This window comes from Rhamphochromis longiceps, linkage group LG20, assembly GCF_057381845.1.
Source record: "Rhamphochromis longiceps isolate RC_006_pf linkage group LG20, R_longiceps_female_GT1.1, whole genome shotgun sequence".
Taxonomy (NCBI): Eukaryota; Metazoa; Chordata; class Actinopteri; order Cichliformes; family Cichlidae; genus Rhamphochromis; species Rhamphochromis longiceps.
The window spans coordinates 24,565,235-24,580,809 of NC_140576.1; the positions used below are offsets into that span (position 1 = coordinate 24,565,235).

Here is a 15,575-nt window from a genome sequence, read left to right on the forward strand (position 1 = left end):
CAAAGGCCCTTTCCACATAAAAAATGGAAGCTTGTGCAGAGAAGCCATGGTGTCCTGCTCTCAACACTACATGCTGCCGTTTCTCCTTCTAAAACCTTCAACTAAGACGGTTGTTTCCTGATTCTGCTGTTGGAAGCTACAAAGCATTGTTCCATGGGTTTGTATGTCAGAAATACTCGCAGTAATCACAATATTTTGTGGTTTTAAGACCTAGCTCTGTGCTTATTTTTCTTCCCCTGTCTCTGACTCTCACAGTGCTGCCCCTGCCTGCACTGAACAAAGATAATTACTCAGGAAACATTTCGGCCAATCAGGCGCGGCCTTGCATCTTGCTCGTGAGGAAAGCGACCAGTCAGGATCTGGCTAACATCACCGGGGCCTGATCGCCTTGCCTGAAGAGCGGAGCCTTCCCCGACTGAGGGCTGAGAGTGTCCTCCATGTTTTATAAGTGTTGACATAACAGTGTGTCAGGCAGCCATGCATCCACAGAGGTAAGCTCTGTCTTTTTTATCTCAGACTTCTGATAACAACATGGCTTCCTTCTTCGTGTTGTGCTGACTGTTGGTTTCTAATGATGAATGCGCACACCTTAAAGTCAGTTTAGTGTGCAGGAGGAGGAGGAGCTGGGGTGGATTGGAGGCCTCGTAAGGCCTCTGTGCTCCACAGTGCTGAGGGTGGGAGGGTGGGGGTTGGCTAACGACTCTCACCCTTGTTCTCTCTCTATGTCTCAGGGTCACATGAGTGCCCCAGACAACCAGCCTGCCATACAGGAGGCAGAGTGGACCATGAAAAATCCTTTTATTTTTTTAGAATGCAAAAGAGAGTTGGATTTTAAAATGGCACACACATCTCCTTTCTGTTGTGGGAGTGTTTGTGGGTTTTTTTTTTAGAATGGCAGAGGAAGAATGGGGGATGGGCAGTGGAGGAAAGGGTGTATTATGTACTGTTTCTAAGTGGATTGGCTCTGTGGTGTTTTCTTGTGTCATGCCAGGATGGGGACTACATGCAAAGGGAAACAGAAGTGCATGCTAGGAGGGCAGAGTGCGCAGGGCATCACGTCATTGTAACATTTTTATGTACACATATGTGAAAAATATCTAGAACATGAAAACTGTAGCACAGTGTATACACATTTAGGAAAGCTGCACTAAGACTAGGTTTTCTACAGTCCATACTAGTCAGAGGCCACATTACATACAAACACTTTGTGACAGGGGTAATCCCCTTCCAGTTTTTCCAGTGTAATCTTTATAAACTGGTTGCCTCTATTTACACTCATAGGCCTGGAGTTTATTGCCCCTGGCTTCTGCAATTCCACAGTGCTGTTGTGAAACTGCTTCCTACGCTCTCAGCCAGGCAGTAGCCATTTTGTGCTGCTGTCTTCACAGATCACACGGCATAAGCAAATATAACACACTACTCGTGGAAATAACATAAGACAGACATATTTTTAAATGTTTCAAGTCAAATCAGTTTAATGTGAATAGCACATTTCAAACAGAGTCAAGCAGAATGCTTTACATAAGTATCAACTGCATTTGAACAGCTGCTAAAAGTGTCGTTAAGAAGGATTGTTCCTTCCAATAACCTGTCATGCTGTCCACATCATAGTCGGTACGTTGTGTTTTGTCATGTTGCACCATTTTAGCAGTCTCAGCTGTGCCGGGGAAACAAAGAATGATTTCTTTTTCTTGTGGCCTGACGCAAGGCTTTTTTTTTTTCATGTAGGCAACATTCAGAAGAGAGTAAGGTTATAATCAGGAAATTACTCGTAGTTTAAAAGATTGCTATCTGTGAAACCAAAACCAAAACCTTTACTACGCCACAATGCCTGATTGAGAATTTATGTTAAAATGTGTAATTATTAAATTTTAGATGGATATATGTGGGGCAAAGCTCTGAGCCTCTTTCTGTAGCATTGCAGGCTATAGAGAGGGTGACAGAGGTTGAATAGCACAGACACTGAGTTGTGCATGACAGCCACAAGGCTTTTTAAAAACATTAAAGGAAAACAAAAAGCCCCCTGGTTTTATGCTGTCATAATCACAAATTATCAAACAGAACCGAAGGAAAATAAATCGTCTGAGGCAGAGGGAAATCTCTGCATTGCAGCAAAAACGCTTTTTAAGAGGAAGAGGGGAGCCTGCATACTGTGATCTGTGTGGCATAACACAGCGACCAATAAAGTTCCACCCTGTTGGCCCTCCAGCCAATTGCAGCTGCAGTTGAGGTTAAAGATTGACAATCCGAGGGAGAGCAGCAGGGAGAGCAAGGCCTTCTGGAAAATTCCACAGCCATCTTTGATTCACCCTTTACAGCCTTTTATAAGATCCAGGTCATTTTTTTTTTTTCTTCTTTCGTACAGAATACGCTGTGTATACTAGCAGTATACTGATTAAGTGCTGGGAGTTGTGCTAGATCAGGCACCTTAATTTACTTAAAGTCATTGTTTAATGAAATGCTTTTATTTCCCAGGAAAAGCAAAAGCTAATCCTATTCATTTCTTCAGTTGTCTGCATGTGTTTGTTGCTCTCATGAAAGCCGGTTGTTTCTTGTCGTATTGCTAAATCAAATAATCTCTCTAGGGTTTTGTGTAGCAGACCGTGTAGGATACCTTTTCTTTTTCGCAGATGTTTTCAGTGGCATCTCTAATATGATGCAATATAATGAGTGCAGTATGGTGTTCGCATTCAGTTGCATTTCTGGATTTCCAGACGGAGCCAGATATTTATCTGTTTAATGTGTGAAAATTGTTTATTGTTTTTACATGTAGAGAAGCTTTTCCATGCAGCTTTGCCAGGACCTGACTGTGGTTTTAGAGTGGTGGTCTGTGTTTCTTAAAAATGAAATCTAATTATTCCATGACAGCAGTATTCACACAGAAGGAGGGAAGCCAAGATTGAATACAGGGAACAAAAAAAACCCCAACACACACGGATGAGAGCTTCTGACTTTGCTGGATTTTCCTGTGTCTCCCTCCCTGTGTTTCGCCTCTGTCTCTGTCATTGGCCGTGAGGCTTTGCCCCGACATAGACCATGTTTTTTCGTAATGTTGGACTGTAATCTCCACAGATCTCTCTGGTCCTCCTGCATGGATGTGCCAGTGCCCAAGTCTCAGCCTTGGAGTGGGGGATGGGGGAGAGGGGGGAGGGGAGCAAGCTGTGGCCTCCATTTTCTGTGACGAGAGAACCCTGCTCGTCTCTCACAGGAGTGGAATCTAAAGACATTGATTCAGTGTTGTTTCCTTTTTGTCCGTCAGGTACTTCAGTACTTACTGAGTGGGAATACTGTGTTTTCTTGCACCTGACTATTATGGAATATATCTCAGAACCTGCTAAGGATTTATTTGTTTAAATCTTCTTATTTGATGGATCATAGCTCCTAATCTGAGAATGCACTTTGGATCTTCATACTTTTTTCTTTTTCCTTTTAACGTCTGCTAATCCTGTTTTCTTTGTAGTTGCATAAATGTCTTGCCATTGGTGTTGAGAATGTGTATTATAGGGTTATTTGGCAGCTCAGGGCTGCTTGGTGATGGCTAATGTTCTTTTATAGGGCTGTGGCACACGTAGCAGAGTGAACTGGCTAACGGTTTCTTATTTTCATGTGGGCCTCATTTGTTCACGCAGTCCGGAACAGGAAGGCCCCGGAGGGGTTGGGGTGTGTGTGACTGAGGCTGTGTATGTGCATTTGAAACTGCAGGCTAGATGATACTAGATACCCAAATGCCACGAGAAACTCTGCTCAACCCATGTTTGTCACTTTTTCAGACAATGCAAGCTATGCTTGTATTCTCTCAAGTTTCATATAAACCATCGGTGACTTGAATGTTTTTAGGAACTGCTGGTGATTGTGAGCCACAGTGTATTTTCTTTTGCCACAGTGACAAACTTTAATCTTAAACCCCTTTGTCGATACATCGTGGTTTACTTGGTGTTATGAGCAAACGTTTATGAGTAAGCGTAACATCCAGATGAACAGAATCAACTTTTTTGAATAACTGAGCATGCATCAAGCATGCTGACATTTGTTTTAACTTTTTAATGGAATGTCTCTTTAAGGATGGAGGAGGGGACATGCAGAGCATTCCTTTAGTTTCAGAACTGGAAAAAAAAAAAGATTATCCCACAAATGTGGTTGACCTTTGAGTTCTACCCCGAAAACCACTCATCCTAGCGGGAAACCAGAGCTGTAGCCAAAGCTATGATCTGGTCAAGTGTGTGACCTGTCAGGGGTCTGTGGGTGGGTTTTCTTCTCTAGGCTTTTCAATAAAGGCTACATCCTTGGAACTAGGCCCTCTGTGGCTCTCACAAAGGAGGAGCCAAACACTCAAAGACCTTCATTTATTGCCAGACCCTCTTTATTCCTGTCTTTTTTTTTTTCTTTTTTTCTTTTTTGCCTCAGAGGAAGTGGGGTGCTACGCAAGAGCAAAGGGAAATCAGTCATTTCCAGTGTTGCATTTTTAGGTTTTGGATTTATTTATTAATTTAAAAAAGTGTTTGCCACTTTATAAACAAAGACATAAAATAGTGCCAGAAATGACAGAAGATTTAATGTGACCATAATTAGGATCTAGGCCAGAAAGGTGTTGTCAGATGAGCGTTTGAAGTTTATTAGATATATCTCTTCCTACTGGTCTCTAACAATGGGCCCAAATCCTTCAGGGGTATTCTGTTGTTACTGAAGGGGCTTGAGAGGTGCTGTTATTTGCCATGGGGGGCTGTCCCTTCAGTGGTATGTACCAACTCTCTGTGGATTTTTCTTTTCTTTTTTTGTTGCTACAGATCTATAGCTCTATACATTGTATGTCAAAGAAAGCACTGTTTGAATATTGTGACCTAGTTGGACTAAAATGCTATGACTGCAATGTAAGGACAGAGGTGCAGGGTAATTACAGCTAAATGGCCCTACGTGTTGTTGCAAATCTCAGTTTGTGCTTAGCGGAGATCAGCGTTACCATGGTGATATTTATCATCCTTTCTCTTGGAGCATAAAGAACATTTGCAGACTCCATTGTAGATGATAATATGGAAAGTATTTTAATTTCATGAAACAAAGTGGGAGATGTTGTAAAATCAAATGAAAACAACAACAATGGAAATCAGCAGAGTCCCTGTTGACAGATCCTCTGGGACCCGGGTGCCTTAGGTGGTGTTCCACTTGTTTACTGCTATGCTGATGTGGTTTCTGAACACCCTTTCTGACTTTGTGTTTGTCTCTCTTTCTGTGTTTCTGTGTGCTCCTGTTCGGTGCTCTGCAGTCTGGCTGAGGAGGAGATAAAGACAGAGTCTGATGTGGTAGAGGGAATGGATGCATCTGTGCGATCCAAAGGTAAGTCTCTAAGGCCGAGGACCTCACATTAGGAGCCAAGCATCCAACGCAGCTCAGTTACAGTAAATAACCTCTACCTTCTCTGTATGTTTTGAGGAGAAGAATCTTACGGTAATACGTTTTGCTGGTCTCTTAGGATCCATTTTTCCTGACAGTCTGCCTGCTGAATCTACACGGGGTGTAGTTAGTTCTGAGGAAGCCCTCTAGCCATTTATTATGATGAAATAGTAATTTGACGTGTATAAGTGTTGTCTTCAGTAACTGCTTTTCAGACTACTGTGATTGCTGTGTTAGATGGAATATTAGATGGTTAAAAATAATAGTGCTGAACACTGAATCTATTGTACTGCTCGCTTGAAAATTAATAACTTCAAAATACTGTTCCTCCCTCGGTTTCTCAAGGGAAGACGTGTGGGTCGATGACAGTGATGTATAATAGTTTTATAGTTTTGTTTTTTTTGTCCTCTTTTTGGTAATTATTTTTCTTAAGCTTGTGTAATGTGTTGGCTGTAAATACATTGAACATTACAAGCTTGACTCCTATTGTGTGATGACACAATTATCTTTATGTATTCAGTCCCTGATCCACCAGGGTCAGCAGAAAGATCAGTGGCACCACAGAAACGAAAGGTGTCGAGTCCCACCCATTCCTCCAATGGGCACTCTCCCTCAGACACCTCCCCCAGCCCTCTTAAGAAGAAGAAGAAGCCAGGGGCCTTGAATTGTAACAACAAAGACCAGGTAAGGGCTCTTGTAAGTGCAAGTTCATTTTGAAATCAGGTGTGTTCTCAAAGGCTATTTCTTTATGGCCCATTATTGAAATTGGATATACTTTCATAGAATGTTAAGGCCAGGGTTGTGCCTGAAAAGAACCATTTCATATGATGTGCTATCTGACCACATCAGAAATCAGATATGTTTATGGTCAATCTAACCGCTGTATAAACACAGCCATGATAAAGTGTATTTTCAGGGTCTTGAATGGGAAGTGTTTAGTGTTATTTATTTTTTGCCTCATGCTTCCACAACTAATGTGTACAATATATGGAAAAAAAAATTGCACTGCATACAGTTGGCAGATTATACCTTCCACTTCTGGAAGTCTGCTACGGTCTGTTCGAGTGACGTGAATTTCATCATCAGACAGTTAGTGGGAGGATTGATGCAGATGTCCGTGTACTTGCGTTACAAAGCACCAAGTACATATGCTTCCCAGGGAGCACAGTCCAAGTAGACGTTAAAGATGTATAACAGGATTGACTAGTTGGCTTTCGGGTCTTCAGCGGTCTGTGTAAATGCCAGGCTTTAGCCAGTTGTTGGTTTTGAACATGAAGGGTGAGACGGAGACCTCCTTGTCCATCATCAAAGGAGATGAACTAGGGGGAGGGGGTATCTGAGGGTATTCAACAAGAATATGTTACCAGATGTACTGGTGCTATAGTCCCAAGTCAGAATTGTCAAATAGACAACTCAAGTTGGTTTTGCAGCTCGGAAAGTCAGAGCAGCCCCACCAACAGTGACTTAACAATCCAAGGTGGCAGCTGTGAATGTAAACCGTAGTAAAATTTCAGAGTTTTTTTTAAACTATACTGCCACTGTTTTGTATTTGTGATTCGCCAAATAAGGTAAAGCAGCAGTATTTATTTTTAAACTGCAGAAATCAAGCATTGCTAGCTTGATGCATAAATGGCTGTCTTCCTAACAAGCAAAGCAAAGCCTGTTTTCCTTGTCTTTCCAACTTTACTGGAATGGTGGTGAGCTTTGACATTTTTGACCAGCGTTGAGTTTCAAGGTATACAGAACCCAGCAATAGTCTAATCTAAGTGCCATATACTGCCTGTGAGAACACACTGATTTTGATCATAATCTCTTGAATACTGGCCATTTTTAAAGTAGACCCACCATACAGGAATGTGAGCTGCCACAATTCACATGAATATATTATTTTGGAAACAAGTCGTTTAATGCAACGTGAGTCGCCAATGGTCATTAACGTTGACATTTAGTACCAAATAGCCTAGATGGATATGGTTTTTATTGTTTGCTTGGTGGATAATGTAGTGTTGCGTGATTCCTTTTAGTCCTGTGTTGATCTTACATGATATTGAAAGCTAATTTAGCCCCTCTTGTATAATTTGACAGGTATCTGACGTGCGCATAGTTATGTCTTCGTGGCACTGTTGGAATACATGCTTTGGCTCTCTGGGAAAGGTCAAATAAGTAGCAGATGGATTTTAACACCACTCAAATTGAATGCCAAAGACTTGAATTTGGGCAAAGAAAGACTCTTTTGAGCCATCTATCAACTTGTATTCATGTAGTAACATGTTAACACTAAGATACCATTTAGGCATTTACCAGAGAGCCACATCATGCAATGTTTACTCTTTAGGTTTAAGGTGAGCCATGTCTCAGCTTGCACTGTAGAACCTGTTTGGTTAGTATTGATTTTATTTGAAGCCATTACATGACTAGATGTTCAGACTATTAACTGATTTTCTTAAAACAATTTTTTTGGACTGATTGTCTTTATTACCTTCTATGCTGCTTACCCTGCTTATCCCAGCTTGTTTCTGTTGCACTGCACCTTTTTGTGTTCCTGCGTGTTTTTTGAAACCTGCCCCCTTGTTTCTCTTGCCTGCATTTCAGTCAGAGCTAAGACATGGTCCCTTTTACTATATGAAGCAGCCAGCACTCACCACAGACCCTGTTGATGTTGTACCGCAGGACGGCAGGAATGACTTCTACTGCTGGCTGTGCCACCGCGAGGGCCAGGTGCTCTGCTGTGAGCTCTGCCCCAGGGTGTACCACGCCAAGTGCCTCAAACTACCAGCTGAGCCCGAGGGCGACTGGTTCTGTCCAGAGTGTGAGGTATCTTGCTGTAGTCATGTGCATTTATGTGGGTGTACACAAGTAATTGTGGAACTGTGTGCCATGAACAGCAGAAACTACCTTTCAAACTCATGGCTCATGCTTCTGTGAGCACAAGAGACGACATTAGAAGATTAAAGTTTCACTTCTACGTGTATTTGTTACACAATTCTTCAATTTGGGATACACTAACTGAATCACAAAAAAGTGATTTAAATTTTACGCAGTTTTAGATATGAATAGTATCTCTTTAGTTTACCAATTATTGTCTTGTTTTTTTTTTATTATTATTTTGTTGCAGAAAATTACAGTCGCTGAATGCATTGAAACCCAGAGCAAGGCGATGACAATGCTGACAATAGACCAGCTCTCCTATTTACTCAAATTTGCACTCCAAAAGATTAAACAGCCTGGGGTAAGGGGTTTCTTCAAGTCTTTATATGCCCAGTTGCGTGTTGCAGATTCAACCAAAGATTCTGGAAACATCCATGAGGAAAGTGTAATTCATGTGTGCTTATTTCCTGTTTGTCTAATCTGAGCAGACTGAGCCCTTTCAGAAGCCTGTATCTCTGGAGCAACATCCAGATTATGCAGAGTACATCTTCCACCCCATGGACTTATGTACTTTAGAGAAGGTACTCGTATATAGATTTTTTTTTTTTTTTTTTCTGGAGAAGTATTAACAATAAAAAAACAAAACTAGAATTAGAATGAAACATGAGGTAAATATGCATATAAAATGCTGGCAAAAGTGCAGTTGCTTGACTGATATTATTATTTTCACTGTACTATAGAATGTAAAGAAGAAGATGTATGGCTGTACTGAAGCTTTTCTTGCTGATGTGAAATGGATCTTGCACAACTGCATCATCTATAATGGAGGTAGGCAACTTTGATGTACGTCATTACTCCCTTTACTGTCGTAAGAATATATAAATTAAGCTTGTGCGTCGTTTCCAGGCAATCACAAATTAACAGCAACTGCGAAAGTCATTGTCAGGATCTGTGAACATGAGGTAAAGCAACTTTAATTACTTGGTGACATTTTTGTAAATGTGTCTTATTTATGGACTTGCATCATCTTCATTTAATACTTTTTTTTCTTTTCTTTTTTTAGATGAATGAGATTGAGGTGTGTCCAGAGTGCTACCTGTCCGCATGCCAAAAAAGGGACAACTGGTTTTGTGAGCCATGTGTAGGTCTTTACATTAATTTAAATCCATAAAAGTAACAGATTTTTTTTACATTTTTTATACATTTTAGCTTGGATATCAGCTTTGTGAAGCACAGTATTTTACTGTTTTGCTCTATCCAACAGAGTCAACCCCACCCCCTGGTTTGGGCTAAGCTGAAGGGCTTTCCATTCTGGCCAGCAAAAGCACTTCGTGAAAAGGATGGGCAAGTAGATGCACGCTTCTTTGGGCAGCACGACAGGTGAGATGAACCTTTTGGGCACTATAGAGGAAACTCTCCTTGTTTTAGAGGTTTAGAAAAGACCCGAGTTGCTGTATCTCCACTGGATATTAAATGTATTAAAACATTATTTTGTTCTGTTGTTGCATTTCCACATAGGGCCTGGGTTCCCATCAACAACTGCTACCTCATGTCCAAAGAGATCCCTTTCTCTGTAAAGAAAACAAAGAGCATTTTCAATAGTGCCATGCAAGAAATGGAGGTCTATGTGGAAAACATTCGCAAGAAGTTTGGAGTCTTCAACTACGCACCCTTCCGCACTCCGTACACCCCCAACAACCAGCTACAAATGCTGGTGGACCCTTCCAACCCCGGTGCTGGTACAGTGAAAACAGAGAAATCAGATAAACTTCGTTTCAACTTTGATATAACCGCTTCTCCTAAGATGGTCCTCAGCAAGAGTAGCACACCCAGCAGTATGAATCAGCGGGTCTCAATGACAGACATGCCTCGGTCTCCCATGAGTACAAACTCTTCGGTTCACACAGGGTCTGATGGAGAGCAAGATGTGGAAAAGGGCAACAGAAATCCTGCACTCCATTACAGCACTGGAGAGGAATCAATGGACTGTACTGGTAAGTCTTCTCCACTCTGGTTGCATTAACTCTATTTATGTGATTTTAACTTATTTTATTCACCATTATAAGCTTTTTTTCTTTTTGTTGCTTTTTAAAAAAATAAAATAATCTTTTTATTACAGCATCTCCTGTTTCAGGGAAGATGGGTCCTGCAGGCAGCGTGTCAGGTAGTCCAAAGCCCTTTAACCCTGGACTGGTGCCAAAGCAGGAGAGGACTGCAGGGACAGGTGGCATCCTCAATCTCAACCTGGGTCAGTAACAAAAAAGCAAAGAGAGACCGCATTTATGTTCTTACAAAGGCTAATAATCAAAAAGTACTTAATAATTAATGAATTTGTGATTAAACAAACATTTACATGTTCATTTCAGATCGAGTCAAGGCTGAAATGGATCTCAAAGAGCTGAGTGAGACTGTTCAACAACAGCAGCAACAACAAGGAGTCCCTGCGCCCCCTTCTACTCCAAAGAGACCCATCAGGAGCTTGGACAAGACTATTGAAAGCTGCAAGGCACAGCTTGGTACATACAAAACCAGTTTGTGACATGACTTGCTGCAGAACTCTATTCTTGTACTGTACAAGTCATTTGAACTTGCCAATGTAATGATTAATAACAAATCTAGGAAATTTAAGTTGTGGATTATTTCTCAAGACTAATTTGAATTTGGCAATTTTACAAATGCATCACGGCAGTTCTGACTCTCTAATCAGTGGCGGTCATGTCTGTGTGACTGCTGCTGACTAGGGTTTATTAAGCTATTACCAGAGAAAGGGTTCATTATTTCTTTCTATTTGCTTCTGACAGAAAGAAATTAACACAATGTCCATTTCTTAATATAGGTATTGATGAGATATCTGAAGATGCGTATAAAGATGTGGATCACAGTGACTCTGAGGACTCTGAGAAATCAGATTCAAGTGACAGCGAGTATCTCAGTGATGAGGAACACAAGCCAAAAAGTTCAGCTCAGGAGGACAAAGACAAAATGGAGAGAAAAAGGTCTAAAGCAAGCAATGATGGAGAGAATAAGGAAGGAGCTGTGGCAACGGGGGATAAAGCCACCCCGGAACCCCCACTCAAAGAGAAGCAGGGTAGCAATGGCCCAGATAGAGACCTCAAGGACAAGCCCAGAACACCCCAGTCTCAACCCCTTGCTGACAAACCCAAAGCCCCAGAGGATGTCAAAGCAGCTGCTAATACATCAACAGCTGAGCAGGACTCTGATTCTGAAAGAGAGCTTGTGATTGACTTAGGGGATGAACATGGAGGTCGTGACTCAAAGAGGGCGAAAAAAGAGCTGGGATCTTCCACTGCCAAAGCTGCCAAAGAGTCTAATGTTGCCAAGCTGGAAGGTGAGGCTTGTTGTTTTTGTTTTGTTTTGTTTTTTTTCGGGGGGGGGAGGTTATACGAAACATCAGAGTGTCAGGTATGGGGAATTGCACAAGTTAAGGCATGATGTGAAAGACCATGAAACCCTTCAGATTAAACTGTTCAGTGTTTCTCTGCTAGGTGGAAGACTGTAGGTGACGTAAGGGTAGTCATGAGCTTATTGATTGAGTTGATGCACAAACAGGGTCTACATTGAAGAATTGTCGCAATCTTAACTGCGATTATCACAGAAGTCGACTTCTAAAGTCTGCAAAACAACATCTGGATAAGCTGGAATTGTTTTGGAAAGAAGGGCTGTGGGCAGAGGAAGTTAAGTTTGAGTGTTTTGGCCACAATGACAAGCAGGAGGGTGGGGGGGGGTCGGAAATATAAAACTGTGGCTTTGTTTGGCAGTCAGTGGCAGAGAAACAGTACTAAATGGAGAGGACAATATATTCCAGTAATTATCAGGAAGCTTTGCTTTCAAATGCCATGCATTCAGACAAGAAACAAAGTGACTGGGTTCTATGTCTACATAGTGATCTCAATCATACTTTGAAATGCTCTAAATAAATATAATCTTATATATGCTATAAAATGTTAAATCTGTTTAATGTGGCTGATTTTGAAATGCAGAACGCCTCACCGATAAGAGACTTTTTTTTTTTTTTACTGCTTAGGCAAACTGCCTTCATCTGCTACATCAGTAGCACCAGCACGTGATGTTACATCCAGCATGAAAGACTCGTCGCAGCCTTCTGTCACATCGGCGCTCAACCTCGTTTCCTCTGCCGCTTCTGCTCAGCCCAGTGCCACGACCACCACCAGTGGATCCACCAGTACACCTTCTACTGTCTCCACTTCTTCACCAGTGACTACAGCTGTAAAGAAACAGCGTCCCCTACTGCCTAAAGAGACTGCTCAAGCTGTGCAGCGGGCTGTAGTTTGGAATCCAACAAAGTTTCAAACGTCTTCTCAGAAGTGGCATATGCAGAAGATGCAGAGGCAACAGCAACAGGATGGAGAGCAGTCGGCTGTGCAGACGCGCAGCCCACAACAGCAGAACTCTTCTTCAAGCACTCGCTATCAGACCAGACAAGCAGCCAAGGGTATATACACCAATACAATTAGTCATGTCCACGTTAGTCACCATAACAAAATAAAAAGTGTACTTGAAGTTTTATAATTTCCCTTTAATTTTTTGTTGTCATCATCATCCTCTGCAGGGCAACAAAAAGACCCACCTCTGAGTGCATCCTCATCAACATCTGCCCAGGTCACATCTGGTAGCTCTCCTTTTATGTCTGGTGACTTGCAGATCCCCACAGTCTCAGCTGATGTAGCTGCAGATATAGCTAAATACACAAACAAAGTAAGTTGGAGCCTTTTCATATAAATTAAAATTCTACTCTATTAACTTTGTTTGCAAAGGTTATAACTGAGTTCAACAGTAATGTCACATTTTTACCAATACTTTGCAGATTATGGACACAATAAAGGGGACGATGACCGAAATCTACAATGATCTTTCCAAAAGCACATCGGGAAACACGATTGCAGAGGTAAAGATTGTCAGTCAAAGCAACACTTTCTGTGGTAATAATACGTAAGTATTTATCATCACAGTGTATTTTTACCACAGATTCGACGGTTAAGGATAGAGATCGAGAAGCTCCAGTGGCTCCATCAGCAAGAGTTGTCAGAGATGAAGCACAATCTGGGTAAGATACCCATTTACCTCTGTCACTCCGCAGAGCTTATTTGATCTTCAACCTGCCTTTTCCTCGCCATCAAATTTTAAACAGGTGTCGACATGGTATACAAGTTTCAAGTTTTTTGTTTTGGTGTCTTTTAAATGCAGAACTAACAATGGCAGAGATGAGGCAGAGTTTGGAGCAGGAAAGAGAACGACTGGTGGCTGAGGTGAAAAAGCAAATGGAGTTAGAAAAGCAGCAAGCGGTGGACGAGACCAAAAAGAAACAGTGGTGTGCTAACTGTCGGAAGGAGGCAATCTTCTATTGCTGCTGGAACACCAGTTACTGTGATTACCCCTGCCAGCAAGCCCATTGGCCAGAGCACATGAAGTCCTGCACACAATCGGGTAAGACAAAGCATACCTGGGATGGATGGATGTAATTTTTTTAAAGCGTTAAACTATTAGTAAAACTAAGCTAAAAGTGACTATGGTGACGCCTTCTATATTTACCTGTCAGTCAGTCATTCGTTGGTCATGTAATCACTGCATCACACTTTTTAGAAGGAATAAAGTTGCCCACTGAATAAACAGACCTATAAATGACACAAAAGATTAAGAAATTGGTTAGAAGAAGCAGGGTAGAAATGGTTAGGAGCTTTATTACAACAGACTTGTCATCAGTGTTTTGTTTTGTTAATGTAAGTGCTCTTCAGTTTCAGTGGGATATTCTTTTTCTTTTGTATTCTTACATTGTATTCCTATTTGGTAATTTTAATGTGATGTCAGATTTAATGTTAGATTTAAATTCAACATGAAATCGTCTCCAATTTTGTCCGTTTTTCTTCCCCACTCTTATTTGGTAGCTCAGCCCCCTAAGGTACAGTGCAAATGTGAAATCATAAACACAAATGCGTTGCATCATTCATGAGAATTGTAGACATTTTTTCCCTTCTTACCTAACCAGTGGTTTAAGAAACAAACTGTGCGAAGATGATTTAGACAACCTGTATATATTCTCTTCTTAAATTATTATTATTATTTATTTAAAATATAAACAGCCACAGCGCAGCAGGAGCCGGAGGCAGACCCCAACTCAGAGCCGTCAGTCAAACCATCAGGCCACTCTCCCGCCACGCAGACCGTGCCTTCAGGCTCAGGATCAATATTGGACAAAAGCAACTCTCCCACATATATGGACAAAAGCAAGGACAGTGCTGGTGTTACTGTGACCTAACTGCTACACTATGGGCACATTTTGGGAGGTCACTGTGGGACTCCTTGGTTCAGATGTGGTGCCGGAAGGCCCACACCTCTGTGACAAATCGCTTTTTCCCATTCCCTTATGTACACCTAGTTTTTGGTTCAAATGTCATTCTCAGTTTCCTCATCTATGTTCAGGTGGATTCACCTTGTGAAAGATGTCTGTCTTGAGAAATAAATGTGAGTCAATATGTTTGCCATACTGTAGTTATGTTACAGCTCTCTCACCACTTTCTCATCTCTGAGCAAGATTGTATGAATCCACATAAAACTTTTGTCTTTATCACATCCATTGCTGCTCCTTCAGGGTTGTTTTTTATTTTGCCGACAGTTCACCATATTGTGAGACAAAACATTTGAAACAGCCATCAACATTTATCATGGTGCCATCAGAGATCTTTTGACTGATGCAAGTTTTATCTTTGGTATAAACCACCGCTTCATGCCAACTAAGGTGTTTGGGTTTTTTTGTTTTGTTTTTTTAATTTAGCAATGCAAGTTTAAAAATGGTTTCAGCCATGTACTCTTCATGTCAGTGGTGGCATTTCTGTCTCCTACCAGTTTTGTATTGTAGTTTTATGTTGTATAGGACTACAGAAAGAGATCCAATTTATGAAAATGAACTAAAAATTTAAACTGTACAAAGTTTTTTGTAAGAAGATACCTGAACAATATTTATAGTGTTATATGTTTTTATAGTATGTTTGTTGGAATTACATTTCTATGTGTTTAACAAAACAAAAAAAAGTTATTGGAAAGTATATTACTTTATATGAATGTCAGCTCTAAGCAAAACCAGTTTGACCAGATATCCAAAGTAAATCCTGGTCAGACTGCTGCTAAGAACTGGGTAGACATTAATAGAAACTGCATTTTGGCTGGATATTACTGCCTGTGAGCATGTCTGTTTTGAGCTTGTGTCTCGTTCTTGTTTACATATTGTATATAAAAATAAATGGATCCGTGAAGAGAAAAAAAAAAAAAAAAATCGTCAGTTT

At 41.1% G+C, this 15,575-nt stretch overlaps 1 protein-coding gene across 7 annotated transcripts; it reads left to right on the top strand.

Annotated features, from left to right (window-relative positions):
* On the top strand, positions 1-15,575 carry LOC146645394 (MYND-type zinc finger-containing chromatin reader ZMYND8-like). Of its 7 annotated transcripts, none has more exons than XM_085393103.1 (21): positions 1-157; positions 256-491; positions 5,261-5,331; positions 5,909-6,072; positions 7,981-8,202; positions 8,504-8,617; positions 8,745-8,837; positions 8,997-9,084; positions 9,163-9,218; positions 9,320-9,397; positions 9,521-9,636; positions 9,775-10,250; positions 10,376-10,504; positions 10,623-10,772; positions 11,093-11,605; positions 12,302-12,730; positions 12,848-12,993; positions 13,103-13,183; positions 13,264-13,342; positions 13,483-13,722; positions 14,376-15,575. In XM_085393103.1, exons 2-21 carry the CDS (start codon positions 478-480, stop codon positions 14,549-14,551), a joined length of 3,435 nt encoding a protein of 1,144 aa, XP_085249229.1. In that variant the 5' UTR covers positions 1-157; positions 256-477; the 3' UTR covers positions 14,552-15,575. The 7 variants fall into 7 exon arrangements, with proteins under 7 accessions (XP_085249229.1, XP_085249235.1, XP_085249230.1 ...); XM_085393104.1 differs by having other exon boundaries at positions 12-161; XM_085393109.1 differs by lacking the exon at positions 7,981-8,202.

Bases quoted from the DNA above. Each gene is read 5' to 3' on its own strand.
- LOC146645394 (XM_085393103.1), top strand. The intron at 10,773-11,092 runs GTACATACAAAA...TTCTTAATATAG, and splicing joins AAGCTGCAAGGCACAGCTTG to GTATTGATGAGATATCTGAA. The intron at 13,723-14,375 runs GTAAGACAAAGC...AAATATAAACAG, and splicing joins GAAGTCCTGCACACAATCGG to CCACAGCGCAGCAGGAGCCG.